The sequence below is a fragment of the Melanotaenia boesemani genome, chromosome 2 (genome assembly GCF_017639745.1).
Source record: "Melanotaenia boesemani isolate fMelBoe1 chromosome 2, fMelBoe1.pri, whole genome shotgun sequence".
In the NCBI taxonomy this organism is placed as follows: domain Eukaryota; kingdom Metazoa; phylum Chordata; class Actinopteri; order Atheriniformes; family Melanotaeniidae; genus Melanotaenia; species Melanotaenia boesemani.
In genome coordinates this window covers 25,803,823-25,825,498 of record NC_055683.1, presented here as the reverse complement: position 1 = coordinate 25,825,498, position 21,676 = coordinate 25,803,823, and the positions used below count along the sequence as shown (strand labels likewise).

General features: G+C 36.9%; 1 protein-coding gene across 1 annotated transcript in view; it reads left to right on the top strand.

Moving 5' to 3' along the window:
- The window catches only part of LOC121632080 (ras-related protein Rab-26-like), a 45,114-nt gene that overhangs the window by 21,906 nt on the left and 1,532 nt on the right, over positions 1-21,676 (top strand). The window contains exons 4-8 of the mRNA XM_041973256.1: positions 604-670; positions 4,249-4,301; positions 20,656-20,721; positions 20,834-20,890; positions 21,391-21,467. Coding sequence (XP_041829190.1) covers positions 604-670; positions 4,249-4,301; positions 20,656-20,721; positions 20,834-20,890; positions 21,391-21,467 — 320 coding nt within the window. The remainder of the gene's footprint in view (positions 1-603; positions 671-4,248; positions 4,302-20,655; positions 20,722-20,833; positions 20,891-21,390; positions 21,468-21,676) is intronic.

Here is a 21,676-nt window from a genome sequence, read left to right as displayed (position 1 = left end):
CCAGTGTTCTCACTGGTATTTTTAATGGGATACAGGATGTCTTGAAATAAGGTCAATTAACTTATGTCTTGATCAGCAATGTTTGCAAATATATGAGAGCTTACAGAAACTGACTTTATGCTGTCAGTCACAAACAGACCATGTCACAACTGACATTTTCGCAACCAGAAGAAAACACACTGACTTGCTTCTCCCAGCTTGTGCTAGGTTCTCCTACAACTTCTTAGAGGCCCTCCCAGTAAGCATTCAGGATTAGATGGTGTTGGTTGCTCCAAACAGTCTCTGTCAGTGGTATTAAACTCATTTTAGTTCAGGGGCCACGTACAGCACAAATTGATTGGACAAGTAAAATAACAGCATAATAACCTATAAACTGCATTTTTATCTGATTTTAATTTTTTTTAATGCATTTTTGCCTGTTATTTAATTGTATGTGGTATTGCATGAGCTGGAGAAATTATATTTCAAAGCAGAACTTCTTAATTGCTGTGTTAATGAATGATTTTTGCCCATGATGTTGTTTGATTATTAAACTTTTTTTGCAGAGGAGGACCTTAAAAAACTGAAACTGCTGACCATATTTGTTTTTCTCCTTATCATCAGATCTGGGACACCGCTGGACAGGAGCGCTTCCGCAGTGTCACTCATGCCTACTATCGTGATGCCCATGGTGAGACCCTCACATGTCAAAAATACATTAATATATGCAGCAACAATTAATAACATGTGACCAAGACATGTGTGCAATATTGTGCAGACTGTGGCCTTGGTGCAGTGTCATCTTATGTACCATTTTTAGTCCAAGGACTTTTTTCCCATCTGCATAAAGTTGATGGCATTTTCAAAGCTGTTACGTTGTTATCAAAGCAAATTTTTATGATGGTTATATCTCACAGATGTGTTTGCACCAAGGTTTAAATGAGAATGTTTTTCTTCCACACTGCTGTATTTGTCAAGCACTCAGGTTTTATAACTCTTCTCCAAAGATAGAAGGACAACTCATTCGGGATTCAGGGACTTCTTGATGATCTGTAATCAGTCATTATGAGCATGCCCTTCTGTCTCTTTTCAAGTCCACATGTCTGTACATCTCCCTTTCATCCATTCTGATGTCACTGTTGGCTATGCAAGTTCATTTAGAAAGCTCTTACTGGTAACTCTACTGCTGGTAATCAAGTCGGAAGTGCTTCTGGGAATAGCTTCAATCAGAGCGTGAAACTCTCTCCATGGGAAATAAGGGAAAGTACTATGTTGTGGTCTGATTTCTTGTGGCCAACATCCAGGTGCAATGGAAAGTATAATTACAGTTCTGTCTTTGTTCACCATATCATCACATCATTCTTATGGAAAAATAATGTCAGGTAATCAAATATTTACTTTAAAACATGTTGGTATGAGAAACTACTGATATAAACTGGAAGATTTAATTAACAATGCAGCCTTTTAAGCATAACCTGCTTGTCTCCAGGAAAGTTAAATAGTGACTCTGCTCTTTTTGTTGAGTACTTGATAGTTAACCAGTGTTCCAGTATGTGCTTGTAACATTGAGCTCTTTTATGTATGGAGGAGGCATCACTTCATTTCTTCGACTGTCTGGGCAGCAGGGATTCTTGAAGTTTGTACAACTTAAGCAGGCTTAAACTACATACATACCTGCTTATGTGAAAATACCTGATCTGTGTCTGTGTGTTGTCCTCATTATCCTTGTCATGGTTTGGCGTCAGTCCGCCTAACTACAGCCGATGTATTTCACATGGATTGTTTCTGTCTCATGTAAGAAGGAGACCCTTGAGGACTTTCAGTAGTTTCAGGGACTTTGCCTGGGAACGTCACAAAGCTTTGAAATGCAGTTTCACACATCTTTCTGTCAGGATTTTCAATTACTCCACTGTTACTGGTGTAAAACATATCATACATGTCCACATAACTAAGTCAAATGTTCTTTAATGTTGACCTTCTCTTTCCTGTCTCTTCTATGAGCTGAAGTGATAAAAAATTGTAATTTCCACAGGCATTAATGAAAAAAGAAATGTGCAGGTTGGAATCTGAATACTCAAGTTTATTATTGAGCTTTAAAAGATTAATGCAAAGCTCCTTTAAAGACTTTTCTGTGCAACTTAAATAAGTTTTTTTCTACACTTGCTGTAGATACTGAAGCCTTTAAATGTTACTGACTGTGAATCTGACTGGGACTTAGTTTAATCTGAACAAATTCTTGTTTCAGCAGCACAGTGTCAGACAGCTTTTCGGTGTTTTGTACAAAGGCACTCAGTTACAGACGTTCAAGTTTTCAGGGTTGCACAATTAAATGTCAATATCACTTACTGACAGAGCTTTTACCAAAAGCTTTGAAAGTAAATTGTGTCTTTTGCAAACGATACTTGCACAGTCTTTTATATATATATAATTTTTTTTTTTTAATCTGAAAGACCTTAAGCAAGACAATCTCTTCAATTGTAGTTAAACTCTCAACCGATTTATGTGGTAGAGGGCTATTTTTATTTTGGTTTCATTAAAGGAAAATAGAGCCAAATATGTAAAGATGCCTCAAGGAATTTTCATGTGAACAAAATTTTCTTTGAATGCATTCTTTAGAACTAAAACACAAGTAGCTATGAGAGCATGCTGAGTATATTCTGTTCAGGAACACAGCTATGGCTGTTCTTGTGGTTTATGTCTGGCCATGAAATTATTGTAGAAGACAAGAAACAAATTGAAGCACAAACAGATTTTTATGAACCATTTAAACAAACGTGCAATTATATGCACTCCTCCATGAAGCAAGGTGAAGAAAAATAAATGGAGTCCAATTTTACAGCCATCCCATGTTTTTGGACAGAAGCAGAAATGCAGACTCAAAGTGTGGCTGCAGAAAGATGAATGTAGGAGGACTGAGGGAGAAGAGAGGCTCTAGAATTGAAAATAAGACATTTAGCCTGGTAGAAGTGTATCTGCTTTGTGGGAGAGTGTGTAGACACTCATAAGGTTGTTTTTGTATTTATTTTATGTTTTTTCATTGCCATGTAAAAATGAGTAATTATTTGCTTTCACCTTCTGCTTGTTTCCTCTATTTAAAGGCATTATATATATCTTGGATTGATATATACTGTATGTGCACTTTGATAAAGCACAAGAACACATTTACAAGCAACACAGTGATATAAAAAGATAAAAGATGAAGAATAAACAAACCACAGAAATGGAAATTACAGACTGTTTCAAAGCAGCAAAACATTTTAGCTTAACAACACATCATTCTGTGTGTGCTGGATAACAAAAAAAACTTTTTGAACATTGTTTATGTTCCCACACTATGCTCCCAAGTTTCCTGTCATATCTTTCACAAGCATTCATTTTTGTTGTCCCGGATTGATGGATGGCACCCTGCCGAAGGACATTGGGATCTGTGCTGCTCTGCTCTGTTAACATTCAGTAGATGGTTGGTTGTTAGATTAAAATGCACACTTTGTAACCTCTTCTTTTCATTATAGCTTTTATGGTTTTGTTCTTTTCTTTATTTTAAACCAGCCATTTGAGGCCGAGCCAGCGATGTGAGGGTTGAATCAACTGATAAAATCCAGGGGAAAAGGATTATCCTGATTATTATTCATCTGCTGTAAAACTTCTGGTGCATTAGCTTTATAAAAAAAATATTGTGTATATTAGCTGGAAAAAATTATTATTGCATAAAAACCTGAAAAGTAATGACATTTCATAATAAACTCCTCACAAATGGTCCTGCAATCAACTGTTGACTCTAAGTGTTCTGTTCTTTTTTTGGCAAATGCCTTGTTTGCATTTAACGGAGACTAATTAACATAAATATACTTGTTTTATAACCTCCTCATTAGTGTTTTACCAGTTGAAACCTGTTCCCTGTTCTTATTTTGCTCTCCATTGCTGCCTCTGGTCTCCCTCTAGTGCTGCGAGGACTTCTACTTTTTTTTGTCTCTGCAGCATTTCTAACTTCCATTTTCCAACCTCAGTTTAACTGTTAAATCTGAGTTAAGTTTTATGAACGTTGAGACTTTTTTTATTGTGTCTATTAGCCTAGTCTAATAATGTTTCATTTTATGTTTCCATCCTCTAAACTGCTGCCTTGTGTCATTGTTTAAAATAAATAACTGCCTTCTGGTTGTATTTCTTGTATGGGGTTGAGGCATCAAGATCAAACATCAAATTAAACATTTGCTGAGAACTCTTTTTATCAAAATGTCTGATATTGAAACTTTTCTTTGTTTCCTTCAGCTCTTCTTCTGCTCTACGACGTCACCAACAAGTCATCCTTTGACAACATACAGGTTGGTTGTTATTCCTTCCTCTTTGAAGCTTGTTACGGCCACCGCTTATTGCTGGCAGCTGTGGCTCATTTTGCTGCTGATTGCCAGTTCTGGAGGCTCTGTTTGAAGTGGCAGGAGCCGGCACACCTCCGTCCCCGCCCCTCTAAATGGCTTCACTATGGACCAATCAGGCTGCAGCTTGTTAGAGGCTGAGACTGAAAAGGCTGCAGCCGAAGCCAGTCACGGGGGGGGGGGGGAAGTTGGATTGGCACAGGCTGCTTCCCCTCGCTTAGTCACCGTGTGTGTGTTGTAGGAATGTGGCTGGTTAGCACAGGTGACCTCATTCCGAGTTGTGGTGGAATTTTTAGGTAGCAAAGCCTACTGGGTGCTCACTGTGCTTTGTATGGGTGATCTGTTTGGTTGCAGACCATTTTGTGTTGTCCTGTGGGAGGACTTAGTCATGGTTCTGTTTAAGTTGGATTCACCGTTCTACACCCAGTTTTGTTTAAGCTTTGGCTACACCTTTAGTAGTTCTGCCACAGTGGGTGCTTTGTGTTTAGTTACAGTGTTGGGCTAGATTAGTGTTTGGTTTTGGTTGTGACTTCCGTCACTTTAGTTTATGGATCTGCTGCTCTTTGGTTTTAGCTTCACTGAGTCTTTGTACAGTCATTTGGTTTTTGGTTTTTGGTGGTTTTTGGTATAGGTTCTGGTATATTTCTTTCAGCAGGTCCGCTAACCCCAACACTCATTCATTTTGTGTACTTTTTTGTTACAGGTTTTCACTCATCGTTCACGGGTTTTAATAAAATGGTTGTATTTTACCTTTTATCATCTGTCCCCAGCGTCATCTTTTGTTACGCCCAATCATACCCCTATATTGGGTCGTAACAAAGCTCTTAAGAGACTGAATGGTTTTGCACTGGATCTATCCGCCTATCGCTCTCCTTCAAGGTTTGACATGAACAAATGTTTACATGACATGATAAATTAAATTATCACCCCAAATGTTCACAAGAGAATTCACAAAAGGATGTGTGACACATCTAGTGTACAAGAAGCTGCATGGATGACCCACTTTATATTGTTGAAATGCAGAGATTGCCAGTGTGATTTGTGTTATTGGAAGTGTCGGGCTCTAATCTGACCTTTTATTTTGTCTGTTTATTTAGAATTCCTAGCTTGATTATCAGTGAAGGAGGGCTTTTATTAAGCAATTTAGTTATGTTCTGTTTTGTGATCCCTGTGGGAAGATTAGTCTTTTATGAGCTGTTATGTTTCAGTGGGCAGCCACACAGAAGTACCCAGAAACCAACTTGAGTTTTGAGACCAGCAAATCCATTTTTGTGAATTCATTCCGTAAAGGCTGTCTTATTTAAAATTCCCAATCTCTGTGTGGCAGGAACCCATTATAGTGAGAACATTCTACCTCCCAACAGAAAGCTCCCAGTGTAGACTGTGCTGACCACTGTGGCGCCTGGTCGGCCTGTTGGTGCAGACTGTTAAATGTTCATGCTTTATGCATTCTGACAGCAAGAGTACTGAAAACAGATTACAAAATGAAAAATGACACTGATTAAAATCACATGAGAACTCATGCAAAACAATCATTCATTACTGGTTTTTATTATCGATTAACCCAGATCGACTCAGTGTACAGAACATGCTGTAGCTTCATTTGTACGTTTGCAAATCAATTACAATTTATTATTCGTTGATCGAACATATTCTCCTAATTGCTTTAACTATGTGTGCTACTGAGATGTAGCTTTTTGAAATGTTCAGTTAGTCCTACATATATTGTAGTTCTTTCTGTGTCCACAAAAAGCTCAAATCAACAAGCAATAACTTTTATTTTTAGTAGTCAGAGTGAAGAGACAAGGAGTTAGCCTGCAGAAATTTATGGTTGAACTGCAAAGGCTCATTGTGCAACAGTAAGTTGCTGTCTGCAATATGCACTCCTACAGTTGGATTTTTTTGTATATGTGCAGGCATGTAATCTGTAATCACACAAAGGTACAGTATTATGTGGACTGTGATTTATTGGTTGAGTTCTGTGGGATCAGTGCTACCATTTTTACTCTTTATCTTTACAGGTAGGTAGGGAGAGGAAGTTTCATAAAACGTTAAAAAACTAACAACGTAGGAGACATTGCCTAATACTGCTGGTTGACCAGTTGCATTATCTGATAAGGCTTTTATGTTTCTATGACTGCTGTGAAGGATATGCTTTCCACACATGGAGAGAAGATATGAAGAAATACAGTATGTGGAAAGAATCTGAGTGTGCTCCTCCCTTCCTGAAAAAATAATTTGCCTCCAAATCAATTATATATATATATATATAATTATATATTATATATTTAAATGTCTGCTGCAATGGAAAGGAAAAAAGCAACAGTGTTTCTAGATCTTCAAAACAGAAGCAAAAAAGTTTATTTTAAAATTTTTAAAGGACACAGTTCAGCACCTTTTATATATCCACTAATTAGCAGTTAGGGCTGTAAAATTGCATGTTTTCATAACCCTCCATCTCCTCTATTACTGTCCTTCAGAGCACTGTGTTTGCTGTCAAAGGGACAAAAGTTGTTGAAGCTTGTATGATCGTACCTACTGTTTCCCATTATATAGTAAGTGTTCAACTCAAAGACAGACCTTTTTAACTGCTTTAATTGGCACCAAGCTGAAAACTGCTCTTTCATGGTGCCAAAGGGCTTGTTAAAGCAAGAAAAGGCTGTATGTTACCAGTCTAGGTTTGAGAAATCTGATGTGTGTGTATGTTCTAAGTGATCTCTGAAGCATGAAAGATTCTTCTCAAGTCTAGAGCTGAACAAAAAGCTGAACAAAAGTTTTAGCACAAAGTTAAAAAAAAAGAAAAACGGTTGTGTAGAGTGAATATTTAGAGAGTGATACAGGAGAGTCAGCAACCTGGCACAGTCTATTTTCTTTCTGTGGTAGGCTGATGTAGCTTCAGACCCACAGTTTCACACTAAAATTTTGTTCAGTCTGGAAACCCCAGCTTAGTCTACTGTTAGGCCATTTCTTCTCTATGCTTTTTAAAAGTTAGTTATGGCTGTAAATGGTCTTACTAATTAATTAATACAAACTGGAACTCAGAATACTTTTACATAATTTCCTTTTAATAAATCCTACATATTAGTCTGAAGCAAACCAAGTGGAGCAATGACATACTGATAATGCCATCGCTAAACCTATGTTGCTTTAACCTAACAGGCCCACAGGAATAACCTATGGGAGAATACTTGCATGTTTGCAACTTTACAGTTTTGTAGTTGGACTAACGTCTGTTGTTTTTGTGTTGCAAATGTGTTGCATCAGTGGCTAATTAAGAGCCGCTGTCAAGTGTACTCATACTATATATGAAGTAATTTCTGATCTCTAGTGTGGCTTTGTCACAGAAGACAATACAGTATACCATGTGCCAGTGAGGAAAGCTGTTAGAAGCAGTTTTTAGTCTGCCACAAATTAGATGTCTTCTTGAAAAGCACAGACTGACGTTTCCTTCCTCATCTGCTCAGCCTTTCCTCTTCCACAACCTTCTACCCTGCTCTCATCCAGTCACTGTAACTGGAAGGAAAATATTGGCTGCAAGCTGCGGAAGCCTGCTGGCACGCCGCTGCCTAACAAGCACTAACTCATTTTAATGAACACTAATGGTGATGAATGCCACTCAAAAGGTAGGGGATAAATTAAAGGGGCAAATACTTGTTCCTTTTACACCCTCTACTATCTCTTCTCTATAGTGTGTCACGTTCTCTTCTACAAGGACACAATTAGGAAAGCAAAGCTTAATGTCATTAAATCTATCCATCATTTTAGTGAGACTAGCTTAAACATTTAAGGCATGACAGTCTCTGGCAAAGCAATTCATTTTTCCTGAACTACTGTATGTGCAAGATGAGTCTCTCAGGATGGATGAATCAGCTTTTTGTTTACATAATTTGCAGTAGCACATAGTGCAAGTCATCATTGTTGCAGTTTTGTAATGTGATGAATGTTTTGTTGTTGGAAGAGCTGCTTCAGGGAGACTATAAAAGTCCATTTAGATCCTGCTGCAAATAATTTGTCTGAATTACTCCACAAAAAGCAGCCCAGCTCCTGCAGTGCAATCATTAAGATATCGGATTACTTGCTGTGAATGGGAATCACAGAAACTATCAAACCACAGTGAATCATTGCTGTCAGTTAGCTTAAAGTTCATAAAGCTAACTATTTCCACACAGCGTCACACCATCAACACACAATTTGACAGCCATCCTATCATGTCTGTATAAGTTGAACAGGTTTCATTAACATAAACATGTCTCACTAACATTATACATGCTAACCAGCATGAGACTAACTGAAGTAAACTATGTTTGTATGTTTTGATTTACCATTTTTCCCCAGTATTAAAGGCATTTTCATTTTCTTGCATTTCTTTGATTTTATGCAGACCTCCCCATACAGTACAATGATACCAATAACCCACACAGTCTGTAGGATACAGCTGACTGCCATCTCTTCCTATTGTAGTAGTTTAATGTTGTGCTACAGTTTCTCAGCCTAACTTAAGATCTGTGATCACTTGAATATCTCTCCAAGCACTGAGAGTAAGCACACTTCAACTGGCTATGAAAAATAATTTGATTTGTTGTCTGGTGATGGTGTGGATTGAAGGGTCGTTTTCCTTCTGTCTGTGATCTTTTTGTCTCCTTTCTTCTTTCCCTTTTGCTCTTTTTGCTATTTTCCATCTTTTTCTGCCCCCTCCTGTCAGGTCCAGCAAGATTACATAGATTCCGTGATTAAAAGTAAATAAATAAATGGATCAGATTATCAAGAGGAGCCTTACCCATAGGCCTCCCCTTGGCAGAGCAAATTTGTTCAGCACGATACAGCAACCAGATTATCATTTTGCTATGATGCTGGACAGGATAAGTTAAAAATAAAAAAAAAAAAAGAAAAATAATTTGATGAACATACTGTTAATTAGCAGTACGCCATGTTAAAGAAACATGACTGTGCAGTGTTACAAGAAAAACTTGATTGTGCAGACCTGTTGTTCTAACATGGTTTAGGATGATTTCTCTTTGAATAGAAAACAATGTTTCTTACTTACACATATCTTCAAACAATATATGCCTGTGCTGCTGCTCTTGGTGTCTTTGTGTTTTTGGTTGTAAACTCAAACCTCTTGGGTTGGTGAAAGATGGCACCCCTGTGTTTGGCTGGCTGTTTTTGTCTGTTGACCGTGCTGTTACTTTTCTTGTGTCTGCTGCAGGTGCATGATTGCCTGATTCTTCTTAATATTCTAGACTTTTTTGGAAAAACTGCAAATTTGGAACTCATTCAAAGATGCCTCCTCCTTTCCTGGCACCCATACCCCTTCATCTAAGGCGCCTTTCTTACTGGCTTCCTTGCAACAGTCGCCAAAGAAGATGTGGAAAGCGAGAAGGAATCTTTTTCAAACCGAAATCTTACCTGGCTTCTTCCAGTCACGATCCCTGTTTTCTGACCGGATCCTCCACGGAGTACAGATGTCAGTGGCTCTTCAGCCTCTTCTCTCACCAGACTGGCCAATGCTCAGTTCGTATGGCGCTGATTAATACCAGATCCCTCACATATATTTTGAATTACTTTTTCACAACTTATGATCTGGATTTTCTTTTGCTGACAGAGACCTGGCTGAAACCAGGTGAAAACAGCTTCTTTTCGGAGTTCCTCCCCCTCGGCTGCTCATTCTTCAGCATCCTGCAAGCTACCGGTCGTGGCGACGGTCTGTCTGCTATATTTAAGGAGTGCCTCAGATGTAGAATGATAACAGCAATTAAATATTCCAGCTTTGAAGTGCAGCTGGTTGTGATTGATCTTGCCTGCGATGTGCTGTTTTCCACAGTTTATCTCCCACCCAAATTTAATTAGGACTTTCTTTAAGATTTCTCAGAATTTTTCTCGGAATTTATCCCATAGTTTGAAAACTACTGATTTGCAGGGACTTTAATATTCACGTTTGCTGTGCAACAAACCAATTGGCTAATGAGTTTAAAGGCCTTTTGGATTCCTTTGGTCTTGCTCAGTCTGGTAGTGCACCAACACATGAACAAGGGCACACTCTTGATCTTGTCATTTCTCACTAACTCTCAGTTTCCCTCAGAGAAATAGTTGACACTGCCATCTCGGATCACCTCCCCATCTTTTTTTGACTTTGCATTCCAGCATGCCAGTAAGCCTCCGACTAAGGCAGTCTTGTTTACAGGTATATTTTCTCATTCTTTTTTTGTCAATTTTTTGCACTTTTGTAAGGCTCTTAATGCCCTGCGGCACTGTAGCACTTTCCATTTGCGTTTCTATGTGTTCTTTGAATTATTTTATGTTTTTAAGCACTGGTTTTTGCATACTATTTATGATTAAGTTCTAAAGCAGTGTGAGTGCCTTTTGGTTATTGTAAAGGGTTATACAAATAAAATTTGATTGATTAATTGATTGATTGTGTGAAATTTCTCATGCATTTGCTGTAGAGACACAATATAATGCCTTGAGGAAGATGAAACCTGCAGTTGCTTGTCTACATTCATCTCTCTGTCTGTCCCCAGGGTATGTACTGGCTTCAAATTAAATTGCTGCCTGCCTACCACATAGCTGCTAGTTAAATGTCATGGCACCACCACCGCACCAGATGGTGATGAGAGAAACTGTCAGTAAATATTGCAGTGATATAAAGTGAAATACCAATCATTTATAATCAGAGGAGACTGGCATTTAAGAAGTGACTCGTTACAGGTTTGGTAATGTGTTCTAAAAGGACACATAAGAATTGTTTTATCCCATCATATTTCTATAAGTTGGTAAAAGCATGATATGTCTAATCTTCATTGTCACTCAGACATTTCCTGTGAATTTGTCTTCTGCATTAAACATTATTAATGTATCAGCTGCAGCATGTTAGTGGATTACTGTAGTCATATATGATGCAGCCAGTGGAGCATAGTTCTGCACAGGCAAAGTGTTGGAGGTAAAATGATCTATCAGGGTTCAAGAAGCTGCTCCCTGTGGACATTTCATTTACTTTGTCAGTTGTAAAGTCACATAACAGATGGGGCACTTACTGTAGCATCACAAATTGTGTAAGACAAATGAATGTGTTCTTAAAGTTGCTTTGCTTTAGTTGAATCAATTCCAACAGAAACAAAACAACTTTCAATGCCCCTCTGGATGAGTTTGTTGGAGGTGCTCAAATGTTGCAAAACTGTTGGACAAATCTCTTGAATTTAGAAAGAAGGATGGCCTCTGCCTCATCTCTCTGCTCGTTGTTATGTAACGCCATCATTTCTGCATGTTCATCTGAAAAGTGCCTTTTATGTTCCTTTGAGTTCATTGCAGCTCTGCAAAAAGCAGCTCTTTACCTTTGTGGGGGTTGACAAGTCAAAGGTTGAAGCTGTTCAGGCATTTTCTAATCAAAAAGTATGGCTGTGTTTATCTCCTTTTTTACTGCCATGGAAAGCTACTATTTCAAATTATGAAGAATTCAACTTTTGAGTGCATATATACTGCCTTATATAAAAGCAGATTCAAGAGACAGAAACCTATTAGTTCTCTACTTCTACTTCCATTACTTCAAAAATATTGTAGTGACAATGCTGTCATGCTATGAAATATTCAAGATTAAACAGCCTAAAGTCTATTTCTGTTACCAGTTTGAAGAAAAAGAATTGTTTTCAGAAAGTAATTATTTTAGATTTATAATTTGTTAAAGTAGAAAAAGAAGCTCATAAACTTAAGAAGAAGAAGGTTAACCACATAATATTGTGGACAGGTGCTTCTGGATTTTTTTTCCCCACTTCATCAGGAATCATAAACATTCACCATTTTGTCTGGCAATGAAAGGATTTACATTGTGTTTTTTTTTTAATAGGTTTGCACAAGGTAATTCATTCAATCACCGTCTGCATTGCTTGTCTGTGTCTGCACCATTTTATCTGGTTATCACAGTAACTATTGACAATGTGCTGCACTGGATCTCCCCTAAAACCAAGTACTGCCTATTACTCATGTTTCAGAAGTCATTATTGAAATTAAGTAGATGGTCACAGAAACATAGTTCAAATCGTTACCAGAGGTGCTACAAATCCAGAAAATATTTATTATAGTGTTGTCTTATGTCACAAACCAACTCTTTTTGTCATTTTGGAGAGTTTTCTGTCCTGGTGGGTCACTGGCTTTCTGCTTTAGATGAAACTGTATAAATAAGAGATCATCCTTACATGCTGCTTAGTAGTTTGTGCACTACCATCGATGTCCTAAAAGTTGATCATTGAAGTCTTAAAATCTTAAATATTAAGATACAATTTTCCATAGTTGTAAGCAGATGATGTTGCTATAAGAGTTTGGTGTTCCTTTCATTTATGTGGAGCAAAAGAAACAAAGTAGTTTAATTGAAAAGTGTTAATTGACCTTTTCTTCACATCTTCTTCTTCTTTCTTTTGGAATATAATTTTTGTTTGAATGTTTTCCTAGAGAAGTAAAGAAATTCTGTGGTATGGATAGTTATTTTCATCTTGTACCTGAGGATTGAATCTCCTTCTTTCTTCTTAAATATTTAAATGAAAGAATTAAAGAATGTTTACAAAAACTAAAATGCAGTGTTTCCTCTTAATTGGCAGGAAAGGACCCTAGCCCACTCTGTGGAAAAAGAATTTGGTGTAATTGGAAATATCAAATAATCAGAGGTCTGTGTTCAGTTTCAAAAAGAGTGTGAATGTATTTAATTCCTGACATGAGGTCAGATGATACACAGATTAAATCACTTTACTCAAAATCGACCATTGAGGCAAAATTGCTGGTTTATGGACCTTTGTTCTTTTTTCCATTGCACTTCTGAGACCCATTTGCAATGAATATGCATTTTACAGGCACTTGACTTTTTGCACACACTTCAATTATATCTTGCATTATATATTGAAAACCTTGAATTATTAATTCACATATACATGCATTTATAATTGGTAGAAAATGTAATGGGTCATTGTTATAATATACCCTGGTAAGGTTGTGAACTATTTTCAATTACTCCCTGATTTGACCGTTTGGCATTAATGCAGCATATTATTAGTCCATAAAAATAGTTTTCTCACAGTAAAGAGTGGAGTATAATGCATGCATAGACTTGAATATGTAAGTAGTCCCTGTAGACCTGGGATGCGCCTTAAAGTGCCAATAAACTGTCATGCTTCCTCAAAGACATGGTGGCATTAACAAGGTTTACTCATTTAAAGTTTTTTCAGTCATGTTTCAGAAAAGAATTAAATGATCTCATAAATATTAGACCACAAGATAGATATTTTTAATCATGAAACTTTAGGTAACAGCAGCTCCACCTTCGTATCCAGTAACTGTAACTCACAGCTCCTAAAGGACTAAAATGATAAGGTAACTGCTAATACAAGGAAAATGGATGAAAATTATTCATTACAGAAAATATGTTCAATTTGTTTAAACATTGAAATTTATTTAAAAATAATTCAAAGGCAAATTTTAACTGTTAAATATGAGAACTGTTTAAGCTGGAGGTAAATTATTACCTTTGTGTTGTCTCTCCTTTTCTTTCAACAGGGTGCATTTAGGACACGACAAGAATAGTGGGCAGGGTTTTAAAACCAAAATGTTTCCCATCGTTTCTTAATAATTTCAGAGGCTTGTCAGTTCAGTTTCTTTTTTGCATATTTTGTTCAATAATTTGCACAATTTTTTTAATGAGTGAGCTGTAGGCCGGCCAGTTAACTATCCAAACTCCTTTGCTACAGAGTTGTGCTGTTATGACTCCTACAGAATGTGGTTTGTGATTATCTTGCTGAATAGACAAGAAATACATCCTCTAATTTAATTTATCACTATACCATTCTGATTACCAGCCTGATACTCCTTCTTTTCTTTGCCTTGGAGTAAATGGTATCCTTGATTTTATAAAAATAAAAATGATTTAAAATACCTCAGAAAAGTTCTTCATTTTAACTCTGTCCATCATAAATGAGACAGGATTCTTAATCTTGTTGGGTTTATCTCTCTTTGTATTCTAAATTGTTTTGCTTTCATTTGTAAATGCAGCAATGAACTGTGTTTATTTAGTGATTTTCAGACATGTTCCTGAGCCAGTGAGGTGGTTTTTATTCATATTTATCATTCATTTTTTTTAATGCACTGCTACCTGAAGCTCCAAAGATCCTGCTATTAAATATTGGTGTCTGTGTTCACTTTCTTAAATAGAGGTTTTCTCCATATTTTGAAATAATATTATTATGGATAATGGTATTGTGAATAATGATAATGAAAGATGGTCAAGAGTAAATTATTTAATTTAACTAAAATATTTGCCTTTCCAACTACAGTTTGAATAACTTCCTAATGTCTTCCCAAAATGATTACACCTTGTGCCTTTGGGGTCAAAATGACCCCGCCAAGTTTACCTTTAATTTAAACTTATAGTATAAATTGTCAATCAGTTCTTTGTCACACCTTTAGTATGACCTGGATGAAGTGTAATGAAGACCATAGTACTGAACAACACCCATTACTTAATGAATAAAAATTATGAAAACATAGGAGTTTATCTGGGGTCAAAATGACCCCGAAGGACAACAGGATGATTAAACAAAAAAGTTTCCTAGGCTCTACTGTTCTCAAAGAAATTCACATGTGCAATGTCCCATCGGGTTATTTAATATAAATAAAACTAAGAACTTGTATTTCAAAGAGAAAAATGTTAAGTTGGGAACTTGTTATCAAGTGCAGTTCAAAATTAATTTGGTTACAAGCTTCAGTCTCACTCAGGCTTTTATGACAGCAGCTTTACGAAGCACATCAGTCATCAGGACATGTCTCACACCCTGGGCAGACACATCAGCTGCTCTTTTACAAACACAAAGCCTTTGTTTTCCCCGTGAGGCCACTGACATCAATGGTGTTGTCTGAGGGTTTTGTGTGTGTGTGTGTGTGTGACGTCTGTGTGTTTTTCATTGTTAAGGTGTAAATGTTTTTTTTTCTGATCTTTACTGTTCCTATTGCTAAAGTCTACAGATTGCGTATTTGTTCCTGCATGCATGCGTGTACATCATCTCTGTTTCCGGTGTGTGTCAGGCACAGTGCCACTCTGTTTAGCTCAGCTGCTTAAACCTTCTCTCAGGGGAGAAGTCCTACTTTCTCCCCGCGCTCCTCTGAGTTGGCTTGACCATTTTTCTCTCCATGTAATACTCTCATCAAAGCTTGGCAAGAATATTGTTGTCACCCATTGCAAATTTTCTTTGACAAAAGTGCAACAGAGGGAAAGTTAGGGCATGAGGAATAACTCAGAGGCTCCATGAGGAGATTTAGTCTCATTTGTTGTTGTAGTTAAAGCATGACCTGGGATTTACAGCATTGAAATGGATTCTGTTTACAGTATTAGGATGGATTGTTTGTTATTGACAATAACACATCAGGGAGTTCAAGGACAGTCATTGAAATTTTGGATAGTTTGAATCTGATGTCATGCCGTTGGAGTCACATTAATCTTATATTCTATATCTGCACCAGATGTTTCTCACTGACAGTCTCAGTATATTATGTATAGATGCCACCTGTGTAAGCTCTAGTGTTCGATATTAAGCACTCAATAGAAAGACTCGGCCTAAAAATGTGTACTTGAAGCAATTTTTTTAAATATGTCTCATTTTCATGTATGAGTTTAACAGTAAATGAAAATACACAACTCATCCCATTGTAAGTAAGAATTTTCATCATATTGGGACCTAGTAAAATAATTGGTCATTTAAAAACAGTTTCCTAGATGGTTAAATATACATTCTCCAGATGAGAAAGATGCATTTATTCATGAGAGCATCAGAAATTCTAATATCAAAATACAAAACAGTTCAAATAAATGCTACAAGGCAATTATTAAATTCAGTGGCATCTTTATTTCAGCAGTTTTCAGCATAAATATGGGGATACTGGACAGCTCATCTAGATGAGTGTGCACCCCATGTACAGAGGCTGAATGCTAAACACAGCTGGTCTAGAGCTCTGTGCTGCATGTTGTTCAAATAGTCCATTAGTGCCAAAATATCCTTTGAAAAATAAATGTGAGAGACGTCTGGGAAGGTTGCTATGGATTGTGGAAAAAAGCCTCACACAGCACATGTAAAGAGCAGCTGAAATAGAGATGCTATAGAGCTCTGGAAACATGGTCTTGTCCCTATATGCATTTCCTTAAAAAAGACTCCCAGAGATATGTTACAGTTGTTCTTGGAAAACACTGTACAGCGCTTTGGGGATATGTTGCTTTTTTTTTTTTTCTTGGTCATAAAATCTTACCCATTAAGAAAAATCTCAGAACAATATGGTGGAGCTTCTGTCATGATTACGTTCTCCTGTGCTTCTTCTGGTCAGAAGTTAGAGCTAACAAAATACAAATTTTCAAGTATCTTTACTTTTGAGTTCTTATTTTTTGAAAACCTTTTAGTTTGTTACTTCAGTTTTAATGTATTTGGCCGTTATTGTGGGTTATTTTTTTTATTTGGCATCATTCTACGCCTTCTCGACATCAAGACTGATTTCAGGCCACACAGATGGGGCATTAAAAATTAGAAATAACGATTCCTTGGTGTAGTCATCAGTGCAAGACAGAAGGAAGGAAAAAGAAGGAACAACAAAATATTGCTAAAAATACAAAAGAGAGACTTGAATGTAACGTCTGCGACAAGATGAGTCAGTAATGATGTGGATCAAAGTAAACCAGACAACACTACAAACGAGTTCAGAGCAGCAGGTTATCACTTGTCCCTGGCTTTTTTGAGTTAACCGTTTTATGTCATCAGCTGCAAGAACACATCTTGGCAAATGCATCAACTGTGTTTTTATTATTGTTTTTAATTATATCTAAAGTCAGAAAGGGTTGATATTCTTCCAAAATATATTTTAATTTGAGGGTCATTTATCCTGAATTAACCCTCAAAGGGTTACTTTATCACTCATTACACTCCTCTTGTCTCTAATCTGACCAACATTTACTGTTTTAAAAAGTTTCTGCTCTCAGAAACAAGTCTGTCAGTAAAGAGAGTGAAAGCAGCTGACCTGGATTGTCTTTTTGTTGTTGTGACAACAAAAGTAGAACAGATCCAAGGCAACGTCAAATGTGCCTACTGTAACAAGTGACAGCTTGTCCTGATAGTGTCACAAAACAGCCTCCAGTAGCTGTCTACCTGTCTTTAAATTTGCCTTCCACTCTGATGCAGTTTCTTTGGTCTTGGTCCTGTCTCGCACTCCGACTGTCTTCTCCATCTTGCAGCCTTTTGGCACCCTCTGAAAAATCTCTGCTTCTATGGCGTCAGTCTTCCTGTCAAGGTTATCATCCCTTGTCTCATCAGCTCTCAACCTTTGGCATAACTTTTTTTAAATGTATTATTTGAAAGTAGACAGTCCCACCCAACAATATAATGGTAGGGAAACCTTGCTTTATGCTCAATATGATAACTAAATGGAATAATTTTATCCTTTTATGAAAGCAAAATGTTACATTACATTTGAGATACAGTATTGTTTGAGTTCAGTGCTCCTCATAAATCTCCTTTATATAACAGAAAACTGTTTTTATGTGAAATTTGTGATTATAATGGCCACAACTATCCCTTTTCTTATATTATTGTTTAGCCTCAATCACTCACTAAACTGAGATCTACTAAACTACTTCATTGATCTATTTTGTTGCCTGCTGAATCATCATTTATATCACTCTTCTGTTACGAGACATTAAAAAGCTTTAACTCTCTTGAAGTTATAAGTGGTATCGTCTGGAATCGGTGATTATTTTTGTGAAATGACGCATGAGGGGATGTGCAATATTACAGCCAAATGATCTAATTAAAAGCTATGGTTCAACAAGAGTAACTGCAGCATATGGAGAAAATCACTGAAAGGCAAGCTGGATTTTTTATTTTTTTATTTTTCCTTGTTTGTTGGGGGAAGATTCTGCAGGGTTGGGCAATCAATAACACCACTCAAAGGTCAATCTAAACCAGAATTTTTGTAGATTTTATATTAAATGCACAAAAAGTCTAAATATTAGCCACAATTGGCAACAAACCATAGCAACAGGTATATAAATGACAAGAAAGCCATTTTATAGAAAGGAGGAGCTTATTGCCTGATTGAAGAACCCCACAGCCACCGTCAGGTCTGACCTCATTAACTCCACAACACATCAAATCACAAACATAATTCAGCATTGATTTAAAGAAAGCTACAGGATTGATTAGGGACAAATGGTCTATATGTTAACAGCATATTGAGTGGTTGCTACAAAAAATGGCTCTTGTGGAGAATGATTATCAAGAACTATCATACATTAGCTGAATTTAATATAAAACAAGACTCATTATCCTTACTAGATTTGATTAAATCACATTATTTGGCTCTCTATCAACACTTGGTTATAAGTTAATCCAACATGTTTTGGCAAATTTTATCATAAAACCAAAATTTTATTTGTTTAATTTCCTCAGCTTTATAAGCATCCTTTAGCACATGAAAGATGCAAGATGGCCAAGACTCATCCCAAGTAGGTTGAAGCATCTCTGCAAGATTGCTAATGCAACAAACCAATATGTGCATGTGCTGTACATCTTTATGACAGCTTTATGAATGTGAACTAGGAACGGGTTGATAATGGAATTACTCTAAGTTGGAAATACATGTCTCTATTAATGTCCGTGGTGGACATAAATACACTGCCTCTGTATGTGCAACCTGCAAGAGAGAAATGCAAAGTATAAAACACAACAGCAGAGTTATCCAATGAGTATAAACATGCCAGGAAAAGATATACATCAGAATTCTTCTGAATGGATGCGGTATTTTAGAGGATAGAACAAAAGCTTTTTATATGTCCACTTCAATTAAGTCTTCGATTATATGTCCACTTCAATTAAGTCAGCATATCTTTCAGTGATATTTGCATCACCCTGATTCATTCTCATGCAAGGTTATAATATCCCTGTCATAACACTGAAACATCCATACAGTCTCCTCTTATCACACACTTACACAAACATACACTAAAAAATTATTCCTTGTAGGGTTTGGAGGAGTTGGGAACATATCAGTGCTGGCACTGGACAACTTTTGCCAGGTCATAAATGGATCTTGATACTAACCCAAAGAAACAGAAAACTGTGCACACTCACACTCAAAATGAAGCTCATTTAGAAACCCCAGGTAACTTGCATTGCCATGTTTTTCACCATGTTTGCTTGTTGTAAAACTCTTCCTAGGTTTCCGTTTTTGTTTCCCCTCTCGGTCTCTTGTGCTCTTATTAGCTGGAGCTCCTTAAAGCTGTCCCAAATATCTAGCATTCTAGATATTTGGTTAAAGCCTCTGATGTGTCAGCAAGCTTACAAAATGTCTTTCAAGCATTCACACAAAGCAGTTGGAGACTACTTTCTTATTGAAATGTAATACTTTAATTTTAGAGGATGCATCTGGGTTTACAGTATGACAGAGTTCAGGTTTCTCTGTAAATTTACAGTTTGTTTAAAACTGTTTACAGTGCAGGCAAAACACACATAAAGCCTGTTTCATCCCTTGTTATTGAATATGACCTTTATAAAGTTGTGACCCTCATCAGTCCCTTATCAAACACCAAGCCGTCACCGTAATTAACTGTAAAGAAGCTGTCAGAGAGAAATTTGCTTTAGAGCAGAACTATAGAATTATAAAAAGGCTAATTTATCAGCAGCCAGTCAGAAAACCATTGCAGAGTAAGTCACTGCAGGGACAATTAGGCATGGTGTTGATATGATGGATATTATTTCATCAGGAAGTTTTGCAGGTGTACATCAGAGCTAATTAACTGCTCGTTAACAGGGAAGGGGTGGTTCAGCTGCTGTCAGAGCACATGCAGCCAGAAGAGATGTTGGTTCCCCTGCAAGGCTTTGTCTTTCCCTTGTGTATAGTTAGATCAGGATGTAGCAGACAGTGTTGATTAGCCTACTGATGTTTGTTACTGTACCTCTTAGAGTATTTCTTTTCCTCACATACTCTCTTGGTATTTAAACACTTTTGTTTAATCCTTGGCTTTTTTTCTTCTCAGTGTTTTGTCTGCAAATTTTTTGTCTCCTTTTCCATCTGTTCGTTTTTCATGTCATTAGATTTGATGCACATGCTGTCCTTGTCAAGTCCCCAACAAGGTTTTTATTGGTTTGAGGCTTTTTTACCTTTTACCTTTATGTAACACATTGTGTCTTTTGTCTTGTTGAGCTTCGTGTATGTGCATGCACGTGTGTGTGTGTGTGTGTATTTATGCAATATTAATGTATTCTGCTTTCATTCTTTCTTTACTTGTGTTTCCCAGGCTTGGCTGACTGAGATCAATGAGTATGCCCAACAAGATGTGGTGCTGATGCTGCTTGGAAACAAGGCAAGACACTGATTTTTGTTACAGTAGAACATAAAAAAAACTAATGTACAGATGATTAATTTTTATTTTGATCATTTTAGATGACTCGTTTGTGATGTTCTTGTCTTACTAGGCTGATGCAACTCATGACAGGGTGGTGAAGAGAGAGGATGGTGAAAGACTTGCTAAGGTAAAGAACTAAATCAAGAAAACATGACCCAATTTTTGTTTAAGTGTGTTAAAATGCAAAGCTGCTCTAGACATAACAAAAAGCAGTGCCCATATTTGTTTTAACTGGTTCAAAATGAAAGCCACTTTGTCACCAGTTAATGTTGCAATGTCTCTTTTCATGTGATCTGTACCACTTATTGCATATCTTTTTTGCTTGTGAGAGTATTGATATTGCAAAGAGGATCATTTATCTACAGATAAGTTTTTATTTTGTTTCTTTAAACCTGTAAGAAAAATATCCAATCTGTAAAGATAAAAACTGAGACAAAAGAAAGGCAGAGACACCAGTGTAGCCGTGTTTATCACTTCTGCTGCCCTGTTAAGAGCTCCTGTAGACTTACAGTCAGAACCCTCTTCTGTTTTGCCAGTGAGAAGTAAAAGCTTTTTATGATTTAACATTTCATGTCTGCACCCTGGAGGGTGTCAGAATGAATAACCATCATCACTTTCACTCTGCAGGAATTTGGGGTTCCGTTCATGGAGACCAGCGCCAGGTCAGGTCTCAACGTGGAACTGGCTTTCATGGCTGTGGCCAAGTGAGTATGATTCTTTCAGCAAGTGTTGGAAACAAGATCAATAAAGACATGGTTTGTCATTAAAGTTGCATATTTGGCAATTTACTTAACCGATTACTTGTCACATTAACAATCAACTGATTCCTTTTTTAAAATAAAAACTAATATGGCTTTTTACCATTTTCTAATAAACCCACATTTAATGTTCACTGCCAAATCAACTATTTCAT